This window comes from Pimephales promelas, chromosome 4 (genome assembly GCF_988280905.1).
Source record: "Pimephales promelas chromosome 4, fPimPro1.hap1.1, whole genome shotgun sequence".
NCBI lineage: Eukaryota > Metazoa > Chordata > Actinopteri > Cypriniformes > Leuciscidae > Pimephales > Pimephales promelas.
The window spans coordinates 37901151-37923827 of record NC_142772.1 but is presented as its reverse complement, the minus strand read 5'-3'; the positions used below and the strand labels follow the sequence as shown (position 1 = coordinate 37923827).

General features: G+C 37.6%; 1 protein-coding gene across 1 annotated transcript in view; it reads right to left on the bottom strand.

Annotated features, from left to right (window-relative positions):
- Nucleotides 1–22677, bottom strand: part of LOC120469996 (connector enhancer of kinase suppressor of ras 2) — a 43926-nt gene that overhangs the window by 4582 nt on the left and 16667 nt on the right. Inside the window, exons 3-21 of the mRNA XM_039659362.2 lie at nucleotides 20661–20863; nucleotides 20227–20314; nucleotides 20087–20128; nucleotides 18091–18210; nucleotides 17686–17745; nucleotides 14644–14712; nucleotides 12441–12587; nucleotides 10951–11081; nucleotides 10669–10829; nucleotides 9325–9405; nucleotides 6548–6786; nucleotides 4151–4185; nucleotides 2437–2485; nucleotides 1957–2005; nucleotides 1625–1797; nucleotides 1194–1267; nucleotides 907–978; nucleotides 757–827; nucleotides 503–585 (exon numbers count right to left, since the gene is read on the bottom strand). Of these exons, the coding sequence (XP_039515296.1) occupies nucleotides 503–585; nucleotides 757–827; nucleotides 907–978; nucleotides 1194–1267; nucleotides 1625–1797; nucleotides 1957–2005; nucleotides 2437–2485; nucleotides 4151–4185; nucleotides 6548–6786; nucleotides 9325–9405; nucleotides 10669–10829; nucleotides 10951–11081; nucleotides 12441–12587; nucleotides 14644–14712; nucleotides 17686–17745; nucleotides 18091–18210; nucleotides 20087–20128; nucleotides 20227–20314; nucleotides 20661–20863 (1947 nt within the window). The remainder of the gene's footprint in view (nucleotides 1–502; nucleotides 586–756; nucleotides 828–906; nucleotides 979–1193; nucleotides 1268–1624; nucleotides 1798–1956; nucleotides 2006–2436; nucleotides 2486–4150; nucleotides 4186–6547; nucleotides 6787–9324; nucleotides 9406–10668; nucleotides 10830–10950; nucleotides 11082–12440; nucleotides 12588–14643; nucleotides 14713–17685; nucleotides 17746–18090; nucleotides 18211–20086; nucleotides 20129–20226; nucleotides 20315–20660; nucleotides 20864–22677) is intronic.

Sequence of the window (22677 nt, the reverse complement as noted above, 5' to 3'; positions counted from 1 at the left end):
GTTTTGTATCATGTAGTTACTACTACTGTCATTAATTACTCACCCTTGTGTCGTTCCAAACCCGTAAGACCTTCAATTATCTTCGAACACAAATTAAGATCTTTTTGATGAAATCTGAGAGCTTTCTGTCTCTCCATTTTGACAGTGTTCATAAAGAGATCGTAAAAACTAATCCATATTCAATTTTCTGAAGAGACTTGATTGCTTTATATGATAAACAGATTTAATTGAGGCTTTAATCAATATATAAACATTGATGAAAAATAAAATACTTTTTATTTATGGATGAACTATCCCTTTAAATTGGAAAAAAAAAAATAGTTTGAGACATTATTCTGACTCCTGACCTCTGATGTCACTGGTTCATGATGTGAGGTTTAAACGTCAATACAAGGAACCGGCACCAGAACCAGTGTGATGGTGTGTCTGTGCTAAAGAAAATCAAAGAGAGTTTTTGGCTGATTATATGCATATATGTTCGTAGACGTGTGTTTATACTCACAGACGGGTTGTGGTGGTACGTGGATTCCTGTTTGAGTGTCATAGACCCATCAATCTCATCTTGGTCACTCTCACTCCAGTAATCTAAACAAAAAAAATGACATCAGGATCACATGTACATGACAACATACAGTAGATTCTGATACTCAAACTGGGCTATTCAACTGCTTCAAGTACAATCATTCATGGAATGGAGTGAAACTAGAGTCACACTATGGCCTTATGATAAGTTAACATCACAGGATGTGATCTCACCTTCATCAGGACGTGGTACTGGATCATCAGGCGTGTAGCCAATCGCAGCCAAGCCTAAACGATTCATCCATCTGCAACAGGGACCATAGACGTGAGAGGAAATAACAAGAAGGGACAGCTGAAGTCTGAAGAGGCTCTGAAACCACTTACCTGTTCATCTCCTCTAAATGATCAGTAGCAAAAAAGAAACTCTTAATTTTGGGATGACATGCTTTAAAGGCACTGAAACAAAAAAAAAGGCAGAGAAAAAGAGATGTTCAGTCACAAATATCTAGTTTACAATCAATTACTGTGTGTGTTTGTATAAGAGAGATCAGCAGTTCTGCAGTGACCCAGATTCCGCTAGCCGATGGGCTTCAAATACAGACCCGCCCAAAAACCAGCAAACCCAACACAACAGAGAGAAAGAGCTATTAATGTTGTCTTTTAACACTCACTGTTTCCTCCTGCACTCAATCGCTCTGTCTATCCGAAACTCTGGCAAACAGATGAAGCCCTCTGCTTTCTCATCCTGAGCAAGCAAATACAGAAGAAGAGAAATCATTTCTGCATCATAACTATAGTAGTTGTTAATATAAATGCAAAGATCAGCATCTCTGAAACCGAGAACATATGATGCACATTTTATTGTCGTGGACAAGAAAACTAAACATCACGAGCATTGTGAGCCTGTGACTTGGCCATCAATGAAAGTAGAGAGGACCGAAAGTGCTGATAATTGTGTAATTGGTAATAATAGTAGAGATTGATTGCTGGATGTGGTGCCAAAAGTGGAAATGGATAATTAAAGAAGGGCATTACACACACACACACACGCAGCCAACAGACTTTACCACCCGAGGGAAGGGAATTGTGTTTGTTTGCTTACATTCTGGTTGGTGTACCAGTATAGGTTGGAGTCTTTGAGAACGAACCAATACTTCTTCCATTTTTGCGTGAAGTAGCCGGTGGCGTCTTTCTTTTTCCATAGCCAGCCTTCACAGTCCCCATGACCCAGATCTTTGCAGGCAATACGCCTTCTGCTGGCACTACTGAGGGAACCTACACACACACAGCATATTAAATGGCAACCACGTATGACAGAATAACTTTGGAATAATACAATCACACTTTATATTATATTATGTATACAGAACAGCACAGTGTAATACAACACACTACCAAAGTGCTTAGAGTAAACCCAGGATCTCATCATCATACCTTTGCTTTTCTTCTTGGGCTTGGTCCTCAGAGAGGCATAATGTACAGACTAGAGAGAGGAGAGAAAGGACTCGTGAGAAATTTAGGACTAGATTACTTTTTTCAGAAGGCTCATGATTGCACCATTCTCAGTTGTGAGGACTTCTATAAAATCATTATCAATAAACGATTAACATTGCACACCTGTGGCTAATTGATAGGGGCGAAGGCTATTGCCCAAAAAATCCTGCACACTATCCCAACTTGTTAAAAGAATCAAACTTTTTAGCAACGTTTCAGTCCCGTCACCGTAAATACCTGCTGAAGGTCATGGGACCAAAACGTTGCTGAATAAATAGTGATACTTTTTGCATTGCAAGTTTGAATTTTTTTCACCTTTTTTTTTTACTGAAAATGTTAAAGTTGTATCTGTACCTCTTGTTCCCAACACTATGTATTCTCATTACCACGACTGATGCTGTAACTGTGCTTGTGGTTTACCTTCCTCATTGATGCCCCTGCTTGTCGGTCAAGTCCTGAACTGGCATATCTGCAGAGAGAGAAAGAGAAATAATATATGATAAATTCAAATAAAAATGTTGCACCTATTTAACTTAAATATAGACCCGGGTAATGGACAGGATGCTGGTTTTTGAGGTTGACTCCACACCCTCAAACCAACAAACACACACACACTTATGTTTGTTTCACAATATAGTGAGGTCATCTCATAGGCACCCATGGCATGGGCAAAACATTTGAACAATTTTAACTAGTGAGGTCCAATTGATGATCAACGGGTTTTTATACGTAACTAACCCATACATTTGCATCAACCCTCCCTCCGGAATATGCAAAAAAGGGCATGGCCATATTTCTGCGGCTCATTGAAAGTGTGTTATTTTCTCCCAGCTGTCAGGTCTTCTGTGTTCGGGCTTCCCACGGACGTTGTAGTTCGTCAACAATGACTAAAATTTATGTTCCTGAAAATTACAATTGTAATTTATCTCTCTTTGCTGCAGATTTACGGAAGACAGCTTCAAGAATCTCCACGAATTCAATGCCGGATTCAACAAGAAACTGTTACTAAAACATGAAGCAGGTCCAAGTTTAAAACCAGAGGAAGCAGTTGTTGGGCCACAACCTGTAAGTAAGACTTAATCATTTTAAATGTGTGTGCATGTATAATATGTTTTAGTTTTATCAAATCCCAGCGCTGGCTTTTTGGCTATTTCGTGTGTACGACAAACGCATACAAACATGTTTAATAATATCTTAAGACAGACACGTTCCACAAAATGAGACTCCACAGACTCTTGCAGCTTTAGTCACAGGAAATAAAAACCTCCTTAAGACTGCAGCCAAGGAATTTCTGTTCCTCATTTAGAAAACAAACGGCAGTTCATTAAGCTCGAACAAAGCCATGAGAAGCATCCTAATATCCTGTACATCAACAAACAAAACTCTTGAAATGCTTATTCTGAACTTAAAGTGACCGGTTTCAAAGCCATTATCTATCATAAGATATCAGGAGGAATCAAACTCTCCTTCATCTTTTAGGATAAAGCTTATTACACTGATGTCCTGTCACTTTAAAAACTCAAAACTTGCTCCCTAGTCTAAAAAGAACATATCCAGAAACATCACTTTCTGACATTCTTGCACTTATGATGCAAGAAATTGCAAATATTAACATAATCAGCTGCATTTACACATCAATGACATTAATGTTCTTAATCTTGGCCAGTCTAGTCAAAGTCTGGCAATAAGGAGGAAGCTGAATTGATACTGTTAATCTAAACTCCAGAAGCAATAATGATAAAAATAAAATTTGGGGAAATCCAGCAAACGTGCGCTCTGTATAGCGCCTACACATCTGGCTGTGTTTAGCACCTGTTCCTCTGAAAATCTTTCTGAATGAGCCCAATTATTTTGTGAATCTGTCACAATATAATGCAGGCTATGCAAAGAGGCAACCTACAGCTTTTGTCAGAGCGCTTTTTTTTTTTCATTTTACAAGTGAAGAGGGCGTTTACAAAACATTCTTAAGGACAAACCAGCTAAAAGAAAAGGAGGCAAAGAAAATTAAAATTGTCTAAAAAAACAAATTTTGACTTTTTGGCAAGTCAAATTCAGGGAATAAAAAATATAATACAAAATAAATAAATAATACCAAACTGTATGATAAATTAAGGAAGGTGTGAAGTTTACTCACCTATCAGCATCTGCTCGAAGTGTGTCTGCAGTTCTCTGGGGCAAGGAACAGAATGACAAAGAGAAAGAAAGACAGAGAGGAAGAGAGATTTGAATTTCCTGTTCTGAGTTATGAAACGAAAGTACTGTTTCAGAGACGTGTGTTTCTGTATGTACAATCACATGACAATATAGATCAAATGTATGTGTCGAGGCAATTCTGAAATTTTGTTCACTATATTGTATCTTTAATTACTATGTACTTACATAAAAAAAAGTTAGGTATATTGTACTTATTGTGTTTTGCTGCTATTGTGGTGGGATACGGTTAAGTTTAGGGAAAGGTTTCGTTGTTTGGTTAGGTTTTTTCATATTAAACTTGTTTTTTTTTTCATATTAAATGTTATTCCCTTAACTAAGAAGAGTTGATACATACCTCACCGTCTCAGTGCGTGCACTCAATCGCTCTGGCCCGCGAGACACTTTGATAGCACTTAACTTAGCCCAGTTCATTCAATAGGGGCCAAGCAGAGAAGCGACCAAACACCTCCACGTTTTCCCTATTTAAAAGCAAGTGATTGGGAGCACTTCGACTCGGCGCATTTATATCTATGGACTCGACGCAGTAATATCATCACTCCGGAGAGGGAGAGGACTTTTCACGAGTGATGATATTACTACACCGAGTTGAATTGCTCCCAAGCACTTCCTGTGGTATTCTCCCATACATTATATCCACTTTACACGCTTAGAAAAGTGCAACGTTTTATTTTGTCACCATTCTTGGTCGAGTTACTCTACTCGTGTAACTGTATTTAAATAGGAAAAACGTGGAGGTGTTTGGTCGCTTCTCTGTTTGGCCCCTATTGAATGAACTGGGCTAAGTTAAGTGCGATCGAAGTGTCAGAGCGATTGAGCGCACGCACTGAGACAAGAAAGGTATGTTTCAACTCGTCTTAGTTAAGGGAATAACATAGTTTAATATGAAAAAACGGTGGAGTATCACTTTAAGGCTGAGTTAAGGTGTGGTCAAAGGCAGGGCCGGATTCAGCCAGCCCCACTAGGGGGTGCAGGTAGAATATCAGGGGGGGCAGCAAGTCTTTTTTTTTTTTTGGGGGGGGGGGGGTATATATTGTGAAATTAAAAAATCCTATATCGTCCAGCTCTAATCTATCAGCTCCTTTGATCCATTTGATTTTATGTTGGATGCCCTTGGTTTTTTTTTTTTTTGTTTGTTTGTTTTAATTTCTTTAGCTCTGTACACAGCTTATATCAGTCATTAGCATCAGTCGTCTGCTTTTCTGTGCAAAAGTCCTAACAAATGCGTCCATATCTAGACCTGTTGTTATGGGGTCTCGTGCTCTTTGAGAGATCAAAATTAAGAGCTTCAACCCATGAACTGCTCCTTAAACAAAGATAAAGCATTGATTTGTATCATGACAATAAAGAGGGCTCAAACATCTTTTTAATTATGAGAGTCTCAGTCTACACATTACATTATCAATGGTATTATTGGTATTATCAATGCCAAACAATTATAATAATGTAATAACGATTTAAATATAATTATTCCTATGACGTAAAATCCATATAGCCTATTATTTAGGCTATGAAAATGTATATTTTAAATGTATATTTTAGTCTGCATTACACTATAATATAGGAAAATTAAAATACTTTTGTCCTTATTTCTACACTTGCAAGAAATAAACCTTGAGCTTGTGTTTAGGGGGAAACAAACACCAGAGCTGATCGCGTGAGCAAAGTGCACACGTTTCTCTAAATACCCAGCACAAACAGAATGCCTATTCTTAAAGTCTTGTGCTCTTTTATGAAAACAAAAAGCCATATCATGGTTTCGATTTTAGTTCATTGGCAAAATATAACGCTAGAGACCTTCATGTTATTTTATTCATTTTACGTCTCATGTTCAGCAAAAGGCGGATTCGAACTCGAGTCCGAGCGCAAAAGCTCATTCACGGACGACACGCTCTACCATATACGCCACTGTCGCTGTTCCGTGACGTACGTGTTTTGTTAAAAATTAAGATCGCTACCGGCCTTTACGAGATCGCGACCATAGCTACTTTGAATGAGGGATAGAGAGCAGAGAGCGCTCACTCTGACCATTTTTCTTGAAATATTTTTTAAATTTCGGATCTTTGCATGCCATCACGTTTGGGGGGGCAGTCACGGCATTTGGGGGGGGCATTGCCCCTCCTTGCCCATGCCTATATCCGGCCCTGGTATAATTACAGCTGATTACAGCTGTAATTACTTGCAGGTAGTATTTAAATGCCTAATGAGGACATTGTTAAAACATGTATGAACTCAATACGCGTGTTGTATCAAATGATTAATTTAAACATCAGTACACAGCAGTAAAAACAGCTCTGATCAGATTCAACATTTTACTTACATGGTAGTGTGGCATCGTGTTTGAGTCGGGCACGGGGAAGGGCAGCCCCTCAGGGGGGCCTGTGTCCAGACGCACAGGTGGGGCAAGCATAGAGGGACTGATGGGGAAACTGGGACTGCTGGGATTCCGGCTCTTCTTCCTGGATCTCCTGCTTGTGTCCCGTTGGGAAAAGTCTGCCTCTTCCTGAATCAAGACAATCCTGTCATCACTGAGGAACCGCAAGAGGGAGGAATCAGAATCTGATGGAGAAAGACAGAAAGCAAGCAGGGAGTCACAAACTCAGAGAAAAAGGGAGTGTTTAGCAGATACTGAGCATATTGCTGAATATTCAACTCTTTGTAACTCTATTTGCCACAGAATGAAGCTAGTCTGATACCTTCCTGTTTGTGTGTGTGTGTGTGTGTGTGTAGGTGTGTGTGTGTGTGTGTGTGTGTGTGTGTGTGTGTGTGTGTGTGTGTTTGTGAGAGGTTTATTTCCCATAATGGAGGTTTGCTTTCTATTTATATCTGTGTCTGTGTCGCCTACGTATTCTCTGTTCTATTTTAGAAGTTGTGTTTCCACAAAAAAACAAAACAAAGTAGTAATGAATGAGTTCACATGTTAACAGTTAACTTGTCACCTCTCACAATCCCCCCCCAAAAAAGAAAGTTGGTTACTGTCAATATCACACATTAAGGTTAAACCTTTTAGTTCTCACACATTAAAAACTGTTAGTAAAGAAGAAAAATATCAGCTGAAATTAGATTTCATCTGCTTCAGTTACTAATTACAGAGAACAACTTGGTTAAAGTGTTTATAATAATCTATACTACATTAAAATTTAACATTTTTAGCAGTAAAAACTGTCTTATTATTATTAAGTAAAGGTGATGGACTGTTAAGTTTCAAAAAACCTAAAAATGTAATCTCCAATATGCTCACACTGATCTGCTGATAAAAAAAAAGAAAACCACACGCACACAAAATATTTTTCTCATTAAAGTATATTCAGGGGGAAAAAAAGTTGTAAGTCATACACTGTACTGATCAACCAAAGGCAAAGGAAATGGTTGTCTGCCGTTCCTCCAGCTTTCTGAGGCTTAGGTGGCCTCTTCAAAGAAATCTTTGCTTACCTCAGCTTTCACAAACAAGCCTATATAACGGCATTTCCTGCTTTTGGTTGCAAAAAAGTCACTGCCTTACAGGTTTGTGTTCTCAGTTCTGATGCTCTAAAATGTCAGTTATATAGTTTTGTGACATTTACGTTCTTTGCAGACGTTAGTCAAAGCAACTTGCACAAATCACATCCTAATGGCAAATGCCAGGATGTGCAACTGAGAATGACACATGATGTTGGTAAACTAGATTTTAGTGATCAAGAAGTATATAACTAGAAGCTCCTCTTTGACTAGAAGTATAAACACATTTACACACACACATCTTTGGCATAACATAATTAGATGAGATCATATATTCACAGATCTCTGAATATGATGGATACTTAAACATTTTTTAGAAATATGAGTGGGGCAACCCATTGGTTTATCTTACACCTCTCTTTCCTACTAATACCTTAAAGGACAACTCCGGCTCAAAATGAACCTTTAGTCTAATTACACATTGTTACCTAGTCAACCGTTATCTGAGATTTGTTTTCATGATTGCCGAATGTAAATAGTTTTATCTCTAAAAACAGTTTAGCCTATAACGCTAGTATAACGCTAGTATATAGGGCATAGAGTAATGACAAATAAAAATCGCTTGTTATTACCACTAAAAAGGCTCAAAATAGCCCCACACAAACACGATAGCATAACAAGAGTCCCTACATTCAAACCGAAGCATTGAGAACTTTGTCAGTGTCCATACAGTTTAATAAGCAGATGTTTTATACACACAGTAAATTTCGCGAATTCAGGAAGAAGCCATCTTGGAAAAATAGTCTCTACCAGTCGATCTACGAACGCCGATCCAAGTGCGCTGGTGAGATGTGAATAAGGTGATAAGGTGAGCGCGAACAGTAGGCTACGTGTACATATTGAAGACAAGTAAACGGTTTGTGTTTGTGTTTCTTCTGGAAACAACGGATCATATGAGATTCTGCACAGTTCAGCGCACTTGGATCGGCGTTCGTAGATCGACTGATAGGGACTATTTTTCAAAGATGGCTTCTTCCTGTATTCGCGAAATTTACTGTGTGTATAAAATATCTGCTTATTAAACTGTATGGACACTGACAAAGTTCTCAATGCTTCGGTTTGAATGTAGGGACCCTTATTATGCTGTCGTTTTGGTGTGGGGCTATTTTGAGCCTTGTTAGTGGTAATAACAAGCGATTTTTATTTGTCATTACTCTATGCCCTATATACTAGCATTGAACTAGCGTTATAGGCTAAACTGTTTTTAGAGATAAAACTATTTACATTCAGCAATCATGAAAACAAATCTCAGATAACGGTTGACTAGGTAGCAATCTGTAATTAGACCAAAGGTTCATTTTGCGCCGGAGTTGTCCTTTAAGGATCAGAGATGGAGTATTTATGTTAGCCTCACATTACTGACACTGAGCTCTGAAATAATATCCTCAACATCTGTCTGTTTTTAAAAAGACAGAATAATTAATGCCATTTTTGAGTGAACCACTTTCAAATTCCTTGCCAGATAGACAAAATCCCGGTTGTGCTCAAGTAAAAGGGGAGTCAAAGCGGCAATTAAAAGTTTGAAATGAATCTAAAATACAACTTGGTGCCAGTGGAGTAAACAAAAAGTAATGTAGTACCAAAAAGTAAAATCATCACCTCTGCTTCCTCTTTTGTAAACTCCAGATTCTTGAGGCTCTGCGAGCCATTCAGTTCCCATGGTAACCTGTCGGAGTTCACCTACAGGCAGAGACATACAACATTTGAGTGTGTGTATGTTGTGGTGCGTTTCAGAGCATCTATCATGTCCTCTGTGTGTATTAGTGCACACAGTATTGCAGCTGTAACATACTAAATGGCTGAGATTTGCAGTTTAAAGCCGGAGCTTCCTGGTGGCTTAATCTCCTGTAATGCACTCTGCGTTTATGTCCAGCTTAAAAAATAGCCATCCATGCATGATGTAAGACGTACATTGTGTAACATCGCACAAGCATACTACAATTTAAAAATGCATGGTTGGAAACTGTGCGGTTGGAGTGTTTCATATATTATTTAAAATAGAGAATGCAGTACTGTAGTGTATAGAAACCATATGTAGCCTAATATATGTTGTTTTGAATCAAGAGCACTGTACTTATATGAATCAGTATAGCAACAACTAATAGAGAAAATCAATCAATACTAATAATGACTCTCAAATCACTTAAGTCCAAACTGTAATATAGCAATCAAAATCATCCTGTCCAGGCACAATGCTTTTTTAAATAAAATTTGCATAAATTAATTTCAGTAAAACAAATTCTACCATGATATGTAAACTACAGTATGTATTTTTAATGTATAAAATGTAAAATATCATATTTTATGATATACAATTTGAATTAACAGTTTAGTCAAGTGAAATTATTGAATTTGAATTATTGAAAATAATGGTACAATGCAATATAGATATATTTTTGGAGTTATTCATGATCTGAAAAAAGATCTTGTTTTCTTTATAAAATGACATAAAATCCTGCCTATTGATTTTTTATTTTCAGTGGGCAGTGCATGTTCTTCTACTGTTTAGTAATTTCATGCATGTGTTCATTTGCCAGTCATTTGTAATGCTGTCTCCATGCAAATATTTGTGGTCTTAAAATAGGAATAATCGATAGTAATAATTAGTACCGATAAATCATTTAAATTCACTCATTTTGATCTATACATGTGGAGCTGGGGAAGATGGAGGGTTTCTGAAAGCGTGCTGCACTGCCATAGCTGATGCTGACCAAGTTTTGAAAGGTCAATCAGCGAGCTCATTGGCTACTGATACAGCAGGAACCAATCAGCTATGCTCTGTAGAGAATGATTTGATTTCAAGCAGAATGAGGGAAGAACCAATCAGCCTGCGCCATCTAGAGTTTCATGACAGAACTTTGTATTTATTTGAATTTTCATTTATGTATTTGCATATTTGCATTATCCAAGTATTAGTTGCAGCCCTATTGTGTATGTTCTTACTGTGAGTTGGGGTCCGGTCTCTGCGTCGCAGTCCGGTATTTCTCCCAGAATCGTCTTCCAGGAGGGGGAAGTACTGGCCACCCAGTACCTCCTGTTCTACATAATACCCTGGAGAATCAGAGCCAAACACACCAAACCCACCCCGATCTAGATCCTCCTCTCTAAAAGAATGACAACAGTAGCAAAAGAAAGAAAACAAAAGGAAAAGAGAAAGAAATTACACCAACATGCTAAAAGAGACTAAGTTTTAACTTGGTTTGCATATATTTTATATGTAAATACCTGTGTCCGTAGACAGGGGAAAGAATAAAAACATCATGTCCCCCAGGTGTGTCCACTCCAGGTGAAAGTCCAACTGACCCAAGCGTGCTGGGTGGTGTAGGAGAACCACTGCACGGACTGGTGGACAGTGGCTGCCAATCAAAAGCATGCACAAAATAACATGACTATAAAGCTAATGGCACTTTGTTATAATATTAAAGGGGCTGTAGGAGCCTTAAAACAGTTAATTGATCATTTAATTTATGTGTTAAAACAGTCATTTGCATTATTCATTTCTTGTGGAGAAAATTGAAGAGAATATTTACAGTATTTATGTTTGATGCAGTAAATATTTGAAGTAATGCAAGGAGTTAATTGAGTAATTATCTAAAATGTGTGTGGATAATTTAGAGTGTATTTTATATTACATTAGTGTATCCTAAACACATGGGCACACACGACAGGAGGTCAAGTCTGGTGCCAGCAGCCTCAGTAATTCCAGCTCCAATAGCGAATACTAAAGTTTCTGTTCTGCAGTTATTTAAGTTCAGTTACAAGCTAATAAAAAAAATATTAATACATGAATTTTCTTACATATAGCCCTTGTAATGTGAAGGAAAATAATTATAAGAAAATCAGCTATTATAAAAACATAATATCAGGCAGATCTTATATTGCTCATGATGGATTATGAAAGTATTCAGGCAGGAATATTTTTTCATATGTGAATCATATTATACTTGTACAGTATGTTAGTCTGGAGGGCAGGACAGTGATCGGTCACACACACGTCTAAAGACCTTTGACTAACAGAGGACCAAGAGTGTGTTTCATAATGAAGATAGTGTTGCCCTTACCAACCATGAGCGCTGCATCAGTCAGTAAGCAATGAGGAAAAGCATAGCAACAAGCACCAGAACGCAACCCCGGCAACAAGAGGCGGGAGAGACATGCATAAAAACACTGTCCATCGATTTATCACTATCATTTGTCAATGGGCATCGTTTTATTGCATGTAAACAGATATGCCCTTCTACTCTTTAGTCATTTTCATCAGGTTATTTAAAGTGCTGTTTTCATGCTGTAATTCACAAGTGTATAAATGTTTATTTAATCATCCAGAGAGGATGGAAAATCCTGTTCTACCGCAATTTGATCAGTGGCTAAGTCAATTATCATTATGTCCTTCAATTCGCCAATGTGAATTCATTCATGAGTGAACGTCCACTCCGCTCTACTGTGTCGTGACTGTGAGGAGAGGACACATGTGCAAGCTGTTAACTGCATCTGTCTGATACTTGTATCCAGAGCAACCACAGAACTCTGGCTGCCATGGCAACAAGCTGTACAGAACTCATTCAGTGCTCTGAGATGCTCTCATACACACACACACACACACACACAGTCATATGCACTACATATTAAATGGATGTACTACGTATTAAATGGATGTACTTGAACAAACACATTGAGCTATCCTAACACGCACACACACACCCACAGACACACACCTGCAGGGCAAGTGGTTTCCAGCGGGCGTTCTTCAGAAGTGCAGGGGTGGAGCCCAGAGTGTTCTGTGGCCTCTTCTTCAGCGTGAGGATGACTCCACTTGGATCCTCACGTAGACAGTTGACCAAATTCTTCAACTGCCAGCCAACCTTAAATAAATCATAAATATGTTTGAATACATAAATAACATTAGACTGGTAGTGTGAAGGTTATATTTATATATTTAAACCCAAAATTAGGCCATTTTTGTATTTATTTTCAAAAATAGAATATATATATATATTGACAACTCTCTGAAGATTTTTCGCATGGTAATGGATATGACAATGTTAATGTATTTAGTCTTGGTGGAATAGATCTGCAACACTGCTGCTGTTGATTTTTGCTGTTGTAGATTATTGCTGCTGCAGAGCAACTACAGGAACTTGCTGCTGCCAATACATATGCCAATACGCTGCTGTGAGTATGTAAGACATACAGCTGCTGTGCTGCACAAATAGCATATCAATTACCCATAGCCGAACTATACAGGTGGAGCTGGGGAAGGTGGAGGGTTTTAGACGAACTCTGAAAACACGCTGCAAACTGCTATAGTGAATGGTAACAAGCCATTTAAATGTTGAGAAGCAAACTCATTGGCTGCAAATGCGACATGAACCAATCAGCTTGTGCCAAGTAGTTAACGCTGTAAATATCATCAGCTTGCTTTAAGGACCCATCAGCCTGTGTTATATATATATATATATATATATATATATATATACACACACTATATATAATTTAATCTTTTGTAATATAACTGAAATTTAAAATAATGAGAATTGGTGGCTGGGAACGTGCTTAGTTTTGAATTTCAATAGAATGTGCATTAATTTTGAGAAAACAATGACACAGTGCCGAAAACAATTTATGGTCCTAAAGTAAGAAATATTTTCTTTTGAAGTATATAATTGGTAACACTTTACAATAATGTCTCATTTATTAAAATTAGTTATCTAACATTGAGCAACATTTTTTTTTTTACAGTATTTATTAACATGTATTAATGTTAGATAATACAAATTTTCATAGTTCATTTACCGATACAGCATTTGAACTGAAAAAAGTATTAGTAAATGTTGAGATTACTATTAACGGTACTTTCCTGTTATCCGGACCCCACCATATACCATTTAGGAACCATTTAGGCCATCATCCCTGATTGGTCTTAACCCCAGTGACGGGTAGGTTTAGGGGCGGGGTTAGGGGTAGGCCATCGTGGGGTCCGGATAACAGGAAAGTACCCCATTAACTAAGAATAATAAATCCTGTAAAAGTATTGTTCATTGTTAGTTTATGTTAACTCATGTTAACAAATAAAACCTTACTGTGAAGTTTTCCCATTTCTTACAAAGAAATTTTGCAGACAGGTTCTCGACTCATGGGGTCCACCTGGAAACCCATGAGCATCAACTGCCAATCAATATCTTCACAAACAATATAATATCTGCACATTTATGCACTTAGGGGGCTTTTACACTGGGCTAGTTTGCTACTTTCCGAGCCCGAGCGCGTTTGTTCCTGGCGCCCCCTGCAGCGTTGGTCTGGTTTCACACTTAACTTGATTCTATCGAACCCTGGCGCGTTTGCGTGCATCTTACGTCATCGCAAACGTGCTCGGCGCATGATAGAAAGCAGGACGTGGGTAAATATGGTGTTTTTTTTTATAATTTGCTGCTATTATGCGCAGTTGAATGAACAATACAGGTTTACTGTGCGTGTGTCACATAAGGTGGACTTCTGCTGCTTGCAAAAGGACTCTTTTGAGGAGACAGTGGATTTGCAAATGCGTTGCTCTAATTCCACGCGCAATTCACGAATACAGGCTCACTCTCGCTTGTATCCAAGGTAAATCAACACTATCATCCCTTACAAGTGTGTTATTTAACTGAATACATCACAATAAGCTAAAACGCATTCGCAGGATACTTTACTTCCTGAACAAGTGCGCGCCCGAATCCGTGTTGTTTTCACATTCACGCAACCGAACTCAGACCACCTGCTCCAGTAGTCTCGGGTTCTGTTCCCCAGTGCGCACCCGGGTCCCATGACAACGTTCACATTAGCGATTTTTCATGCGAACCGTGCCCCGTTCCGAATTAACTGCCAGTGTGAAAGCCCCCTAGGATGCAAGCACAGATGACTGACCCATGCAAAGATACACACCACTGTTTGGTGATTGACCTGAATGACCTCATCACCGGCATGGATCTTCTTACACTGATCTGCGGGAGACTGCAGGAGAGAGATAGAGAGATTAATAACCCCTGCTCATTATAGAGATAAATCTGACGCCAATTATTTACCAAGGCATTTCAGTGTTGTATTATTGTATCATACATGCCTGACTGTTGACCTTCCCTATGAAGAACGTTTGAAAGTCTTTTCATCAAAGTCTCACTCATCTGGGCTGCGTAAGCCTAAGTAGATCGTGGAGAGCATTGATTTTGAACTTTCTACAATCTACTTAGGCTTATAAATGCTTCTGGTGAACACAGCTCTGCTTACTCTCTCCACACACTTAGGCATAAACAGCTAAACATTTATTTTAAAGAATATTTTCATAATCGGTTCAAACTTAGTAAACAGTCATTTCAATGATGCTTCAATGACATCTAGTTCGCCTGGAGCAACCTCGGATTAAATGTCTTTCTCAAGTGTACAATGGTTGACATTTTCAAACCCTTTGAGATTTGAATTTATAGTTTTTCCAAATCTTTAACCACTAAACCATGCCACACCAGTCCAAAGTTATTCAGAAGATTTTGCATTTGCTCTGATATGTTGTTCTACAGACTGAATAGAATGAAAAAAAAAAAATCATTAAAAACTGTAAAAATCCATTTAGCTGAACAGTAGGCTAAATGTGCATTACGAGTTAGAAATCAATGAATTCTGCTCTTCCAGCAACTAAAAAAAGGCATGTTTGAGTTCAACCCAATTGAACATCTACATAAATGATTTAACAACAGCACTGGAACAATCCACCATTTCAAGCCTCACTCTTGCCAGCTCTGAAATCAAGTGCCTGCTCAAAGCGGATGACCTGGTTCTGCTGTCCCCACAGAAGAGCTCCAGCACAGCATGTGCTTTAGAGCAATACCGTCTGAATTGGGCACTGACAATATGAAGAAAACCAGACCAGAATAAGATGTCCTATCACACAGCATCATCAATAATGATCTTAGATTGACATAAACACTTATATAAACAACACACACTCTCAGACAAAAAGGTACAGAAGCTGTCACTGAGGTGGTACCCTTTCAAAGGCAACACCTAAAGAGTGCATGTTAGTAGTTCAAAGGTACCAAAAGTGTACATATTAGTACTTGTAAATGGTAAATTAGAACCTTTTTTAGGTTAGCAGTAACATTCCAGTGACGGCTTTTTTACCATTTTATCTGAGAATGTAGGAGTTTTAATCATGCAGTAGAAGAACTCAGATGGTGCTTTACATAATACAATTATAACAAACCAGTCTGGATAAAATTATTTTAGGTATTTATAACATCACTTCTCATGCTGATGAGCAATAAATCAACTATAAATATCAAACAATGGCATAAATGAAAACCTTATTTGGAAACAAGCAGAGGTGGTTCAAAGTTTCAAAGTGTTTTGAACCACTTCATTAGACTGCCTTATCCTCAACACATAAATGTATGGAACATTCCATGATTGGCTAAAAATCGTTTTTAGAGCCTAAGGCTGTCACAGACTCAGTTGTGATTTCTCAGGACACTTATTTCAGTACTTCATTTTTTATTAAATTTGAATAATAAGACCCATAATGGCTGTTACTAATCAAATGAAAGCAGCATTAACAAAAGCTATTTTTGCACTGTAGAAGCTGCATCTAAAGTGGCATTTAGATGTATTTACACAGACTGTTTAATGCAACTCAGAGATGGCATAAATGCATGTACACAGAAATTACAAATACATAATAAACGAAGCAATTTCAAGAGGGTACTTTCACCATTGGTGCTCTGGCCCTAAATAATACTATGAAATTGAAGTTTTAAAAATAACATTTTGAATACTGAAATAGGAAATGTCCCTGTCTTAATGAGTGAGTCATTGAATAATTTACTGAAATATTTTCATTCATTTAGAAATGAAGCAAGAAATCCTTAACTCAAATGACTCAGATTCATTCAATAACAAAACACCGGTGTGTGTTGCTTAGAGATGGCTACTTTTGGCTATTGTATTCACTATTTTTAGTGAAATGTGGACTCTCAGAGCACTCAGTTTACTTTTTTTGCAAAGTGAGAGACACTTAATAATTTCAGCTCGTACATTGTAAAAACAACAATTACGATATCATCATAGACAATGCATATCACACACCCCTAAATGGCATGTCTACAAGTTTAAATGACCATCCTGGCATTCCAGGTGGGATTCTTAATTTATGTTTTGTTAACAAGGTTCGGGAGGAGCAAATGTACATAATTAACCCAATCAGCACATGGGGAGATCAATCAGTAATCAACTCAGGACAAGATAAATAACAGCAGAACCCACTTTTGGTCCTTGACAGTTTATCAGCATCCCACCCCCATCTCCTCACTTTTAGGCCCCGTTTACACGAAGGGAAAACGCAGATATTTCCCTACGGATTAGCCTCTCGTTTACACGAAAACCCCGTTTTTATCACAGAAAACGATTATTTCTAAAAACTCCGGCCAAAGTGGAGATTTCTGAAAATGCCGGTTATGTGTTGTCGTGTGAACTGGGAGAAACGGCGTTTTAGGTTCTCTCTTGTCGATTCTGAGGATTCTGATTGGCTTGCATTGCTTTATCCTTAACCCCTACACTGCCGCCAATTGGTTTGGCATAGATATGATGATGTTCAACGGCGTATTTATGCGGGTGTGTGAACGAAGTTATTTTTGAAAACGGAGAGGGGGAAAATATTCATTTTGTGTAAACGTGGCCTTAGTTCCATCTCCTCATTACACTGGGTTTGGGCAAAAATTCAGAGCTCTGCGCCCTCCACCCAGACAGCACGCCAAGTACGCATAACCGTTACCATAATAATTATATGTAGATGTGAACTTGTAAAATAATCGTGGGAAGAAGTGGGGAGAGCAGCTGTTTATAATCTCAGGATTTATATGTAAAAGCTCCTCTCCCAATATTTGTTAGGTAGACCCAAACTATGAGACAGGTAAAGAATAAATGCAGCTTTGAACTCACATTTTCAGTAGTTCCAGTGATAACATGAAGACCATCATATGTGGACTTGATGTACATGCCCTAAAAAGAGGAAAGAGAGTGTTGTGAGATTTAACAGATTTTTCAAACTGTGTAATTTCTGTCACTGAATGGAATTACAAAAACAATGATTGTTTTCAAACAGGTTTCCCTGTCACCTATTGGTCACATAAACAAATAGTCCTGCCCCAAACTCACGCCATTGGTTGAGTCAATGTCGGGTTTTTAAACATGCAGAGCAATTTTTTATGTCACCACAGAGCAACAGTGTTTTCTTTTTAAAGAAATCGAGAAATTTCCTAAAAATCCAACCAATTAGACCCTTCTTTTTTAAACATTCTCATATTTCTGTTGAGTATGAAAGGGATATTGCCGTTGTTTACTCACCAGGCCCTCGCTAGGCATAACGTTAGTCAGATGGACAACCTCGAGGTGAGCAGACTGTGACACCAACGAATCGGACGACAATGAAATAATGTGCTCACAGATATCTGATAGAGTCTTACACTGCAAAGAGAGATAAAGACAGAAAGACAATGAGAAACCAACAGACAGTGTTGTCAGTCTATGTTTGCGATTGCATTGTACATTTCTCAGTCTATTTATAGCTGTTGAACTGGGAGGGAGCAGTAAATACTGGCAACCCTGCGGCGGCCCAAACCATTCACATGAAAGCCATTCAGCATCATGAAATATACCCATAATGTATAATGAATCTGCATTAATCATATGCTATATGAATATTTATTCATGTTCTATTATATCTTTCTTCTTTTTCTGTCTATTTGTATCCATCTATCTCTCTCTTTCTCTCTGTTCTACAGGCAGTGATCCTGAAGGGAGAAAAATCTGCATTATTCAGGATATCCAACCTAAGGCAAAGCACACGCACACACACACACACACTGACGTTTGCTTCAGAGCAGGCCAAATACACGTGACTTCGTGCACACGTTTTACTGAAAATATATAAATATAAGGGCTGTGTGATTATAAAAAGTGTGTGTGCTTGTTCACTATTCTTAGGAAGTATGTTTTGAAAATGTCATGAAGTCACATCTATAGAACGGGGAAATATTTTATAACCAGCATGTGAGGATGGCCTGATAATTTAAAGTCTAAATTAATGTTTTAAAGGACAGTTCAGAAAAGTGGTCGTACCTCAAAAGCAGGATATAGACACCTTCACAGATCAATTAATACACATTTATCCGAATAATTCACATAACAATCATTTAATTTTCAAATTTCTGCTTAATGTGCAGTACTGAGTCAAAATTGTCTGTGCTAATCGAAAGTATGCTCTTACTACAGTTAGTCAGTGTTGGGAGTAACGCATTACAAAAGTAATACATTACAGTAACATGTTACTTTTTGATGTAACGCAGTAGTGTAAGGCATTACTAATCAATTTTCAGTAATATTTTACTCGTTACATGATCAGTGAGGCTTGTATTACAGTTGTATTACAGTGTATTGTCTGCTTTTACTTCTTAAAGGCAACAGACTATGTGAAAGTTTTAAAGCAGTCTTTTAGTGCCAGTTCAGAGCGGTCGCGTCTGTAACATTGTTTTTTCCTCATAAATGCGAACACAAAAACTAAACTAAAATGAATATTTTAAGTTCTATGGAGACTGGAGAGCCAACCCTTCCTCATCCGATTTGCGCAGTGTAATTCACAGAATTACAAAAAATCGATTTTGCCTCCTATTTTTTTGTCACGCACGAATGTGTGTCTTTTCCCTAATATTACAAATAAAACATAGACTGATATTTGTCTAATGTCTGGAGTCCTTTAAGGAAGTAGCCTATATACGTTTCAATACATGTATTTTCTGAGAATTTTTATTTCAAGTTTTGACTGCAAATGTCATCATGTCCATAATGCTGGACTTCCCCAATTTTAAATAATTTATCCTCAACTAATTTTGTGGTGTAGGTCTACGTATTTTATAATGTTAACTTCAAATACTAATAGCCTAATTTAAAGATAAGGCAGCATTGGATATGGACGGTAAGGAGAATAACGCTGGAGTTGGAAGAGGTGTGTCGCGATTCTGTAGGTTCGTGGATCTGAGTCGTGTGGCGAATCGCGATTTCGGTTTCATATTGCATATCGTTATAGCCCAAAAGTTAAGTTCTACTTAGTTATTTTGGTGAAAGTAACTCAAAAGTAATACATGAGTAATGTAACGCATTACAATTCTGGGACAGTAATATTGTAAGGTAATGAATTACTTTTAAATAACAGTAACAAGTAATACCTAATGTATTACAGTTTGGAAGTAACTTGCACAACACTGCAGTTAGTGGGGGTCGTCACAAGTATAGTGGTACAAGTTTGTGTGTGTAAGAGTGTGTGTTAGGCTTGAGAAACACTTACCACATGCAGAATCTTATTTTCAGTTTCATACACTGTGCAATCCTAAGAGGAGAAGAACATTTTTACATTTAAAATAATTATAAAGAACTGTGCCGTTTGTGTTGACACACGCACACACACACACACACACACACACACACCTGTTGTACTATAGTGGTTAGCTCTAGACAGAGCTGAACAATGTTGTTCTTCAGCACTGAGTATTCAGAAACACTGACAAATGGAGACCTGCAAACAAAGCAAACACATACATAAAGAGACGAGGGCTTTTTTCACATTTTAAACAGAGGTTTGGAACAAGACCTGGGCTGGACTCAAAACTTATTTCTCTCATGAGCACCACACTATAATATGTCAGAGCACTTGTGCACTGGCCACTATACAAACCAGAATTTAATTAGTTTTCTTTTTATTTGGTGTTTTGGACAGCTTATCAAGGCTATTTGACTCCCTATTACAGTAATACACACCTATCAGATTTCAATTCCATTCATTTCTATGGTATCATATGACTTTCAGGTCTGTTCTATTCAGCCCAGGTGAGTTCATTCCCTGTTTGGGGAGGTTTGAGTACCTGTCCAGCCATGCCAGTAGATTTTTAGCAGCTCCGATTAGGTCAACGACTGAAGTCAGGAAATCGTTTGGTAGACGCCGCGAGACTCGTCCGTCATAATGGCCCCCACGGCGCCGCCCCGTGATGAAGTTCTGCAGATTCTTAGCGGATGCATTGAGTTTGTGTGACAAAGTCCGCAAATTCTCTGTCTCTAGACCATAGTTCTGCAACAGGAAAAATATCATTGTTAGAATAGTTATGCTACTCTTCAAAAGAAATTAATATTTTATTTAGCAAGGATGCATTAAACTGATAAAGTGACAGTAAAGACTTTTGCAATGTTCAAAAGATTTATATTTCAATTACTGTTCTATTCATCAAAGAATCCTGTAAAAAATCTCTGCTTTCAACATTCATAATAATACATGTTTCTTGAGCACCAAATCACCATAGTAGAATGATTTCTGAAGGATTATGTGCAAAATCCCTTTCAAAGAAAGTCTGTTCACTCAGCGGCCATATTTGCAATGCCTCCGGGCAGCTATTTTGGGAATTCAAGATCAAGTCCTATCTATTTGAATGGGGGGATCCTTCAATCTAAAAAACTGCTTTCCGAACTAACAATAAAATAACATATTTCAAATCCGCAACTAAATCTGATATAAACTGTCTCAAAAATGTTGTTTCTAATGCTTAAAGAAGCATAAAGAAGAAGGCAGGACGTATTCCGCCATACTGCGTACTGCGCGTTGCTGCTTCTCACATCTTTAAGTAATATGAGTGAACCGTCTTTGTATATCTTCAGTCTATGATCATCACGTGACACTGAAGACTGGAGTAATTTGTCACCTTTGTGACATGTCACAACAGGAATAATTTACATTTCAAAATAGAAAACGTTTATTTGAAATTGTAATCATTTCAAAAAAATATTTCTCAATGTTACTGTTTAGCCATACTGTATTTTGATCAATAAATGCGGCCTTGATGAGCATAAATGGCTTCTTTCAAAAAAATTATAAACAATCGTACTCACCACAAACTTTTGAATGTTACTCTTAGAAGAAAAGGTTCTATATAGAACCTTAAAAGGTTCTAAAGCGCTACGTATTTGGAACCCCTAAAATGCAATGCATGTGAATGATCACAAAATTTAAGATATGGGGGTTAAAAAATGTAATTAATCAATATCACACGAAGAGTGCCATTTTAGTTTTTATCCTCCAAAAATCAGCATGATTAAAATGTGACATTAAGTTACTACGACAGTTTAATAAACAATAATTTAATTGCAAAATGTTAATTGCAAAATGTTGCAGAATAATGTAATATATGAATAACAGCCTATAAAGAACCTTTGTGCCAAAATGGTTCTTTCTTGTCATTATCATTATTTTTTTTTTTGCATAAAAGGTCCTTTGCAGTTGAGTAAAGAACCCTATGCTACATATATAGAACCCTTTTTTCTAAGAGTGATGTGTCTGACAAAGCATGAGAGATTTATTATTTTAAAATGTTCTTTTCAATACAGTCCAATAGCAGTTTTTTTTCCTAAGAGGGTCCAAGGTCAGAGGCATAGTAGTCAATCTTGTGGCTGATTTTATCATTCTGAGGCTTAAAAGCTAAGTGTAAGCAGCAGAAAAATCAGGCAGCATTCTCACAGCATGTACAGAGGGTCATCACTACACACTAACAAAGTAACTCAGAAATAAAACACTGCATACACTGTGGAATTAAATAAGGCACACAATCAAGTCTCCATTCATATCTGGAAAAATGCATTACTCAGAATGAATGCCATTTTCTCAGACCTACTGCTTGGAGAACCCATCATTTTTGCGTATCGATCGGCAAAATAGTTCAATAACCGAATCATTCTGATTCACAATTGGCTGTTTCATATAACAAACAGTAGATTTTCTCTCACATTTCCTTTGGGTTTGTTTATAGTATTAATCAGCTGGACCCAACATCTCTCATTTATAGGCAGAGGGTCTTCTCAGTTTTTTTCTATATATGGTGTAAACTGGTATCTGCA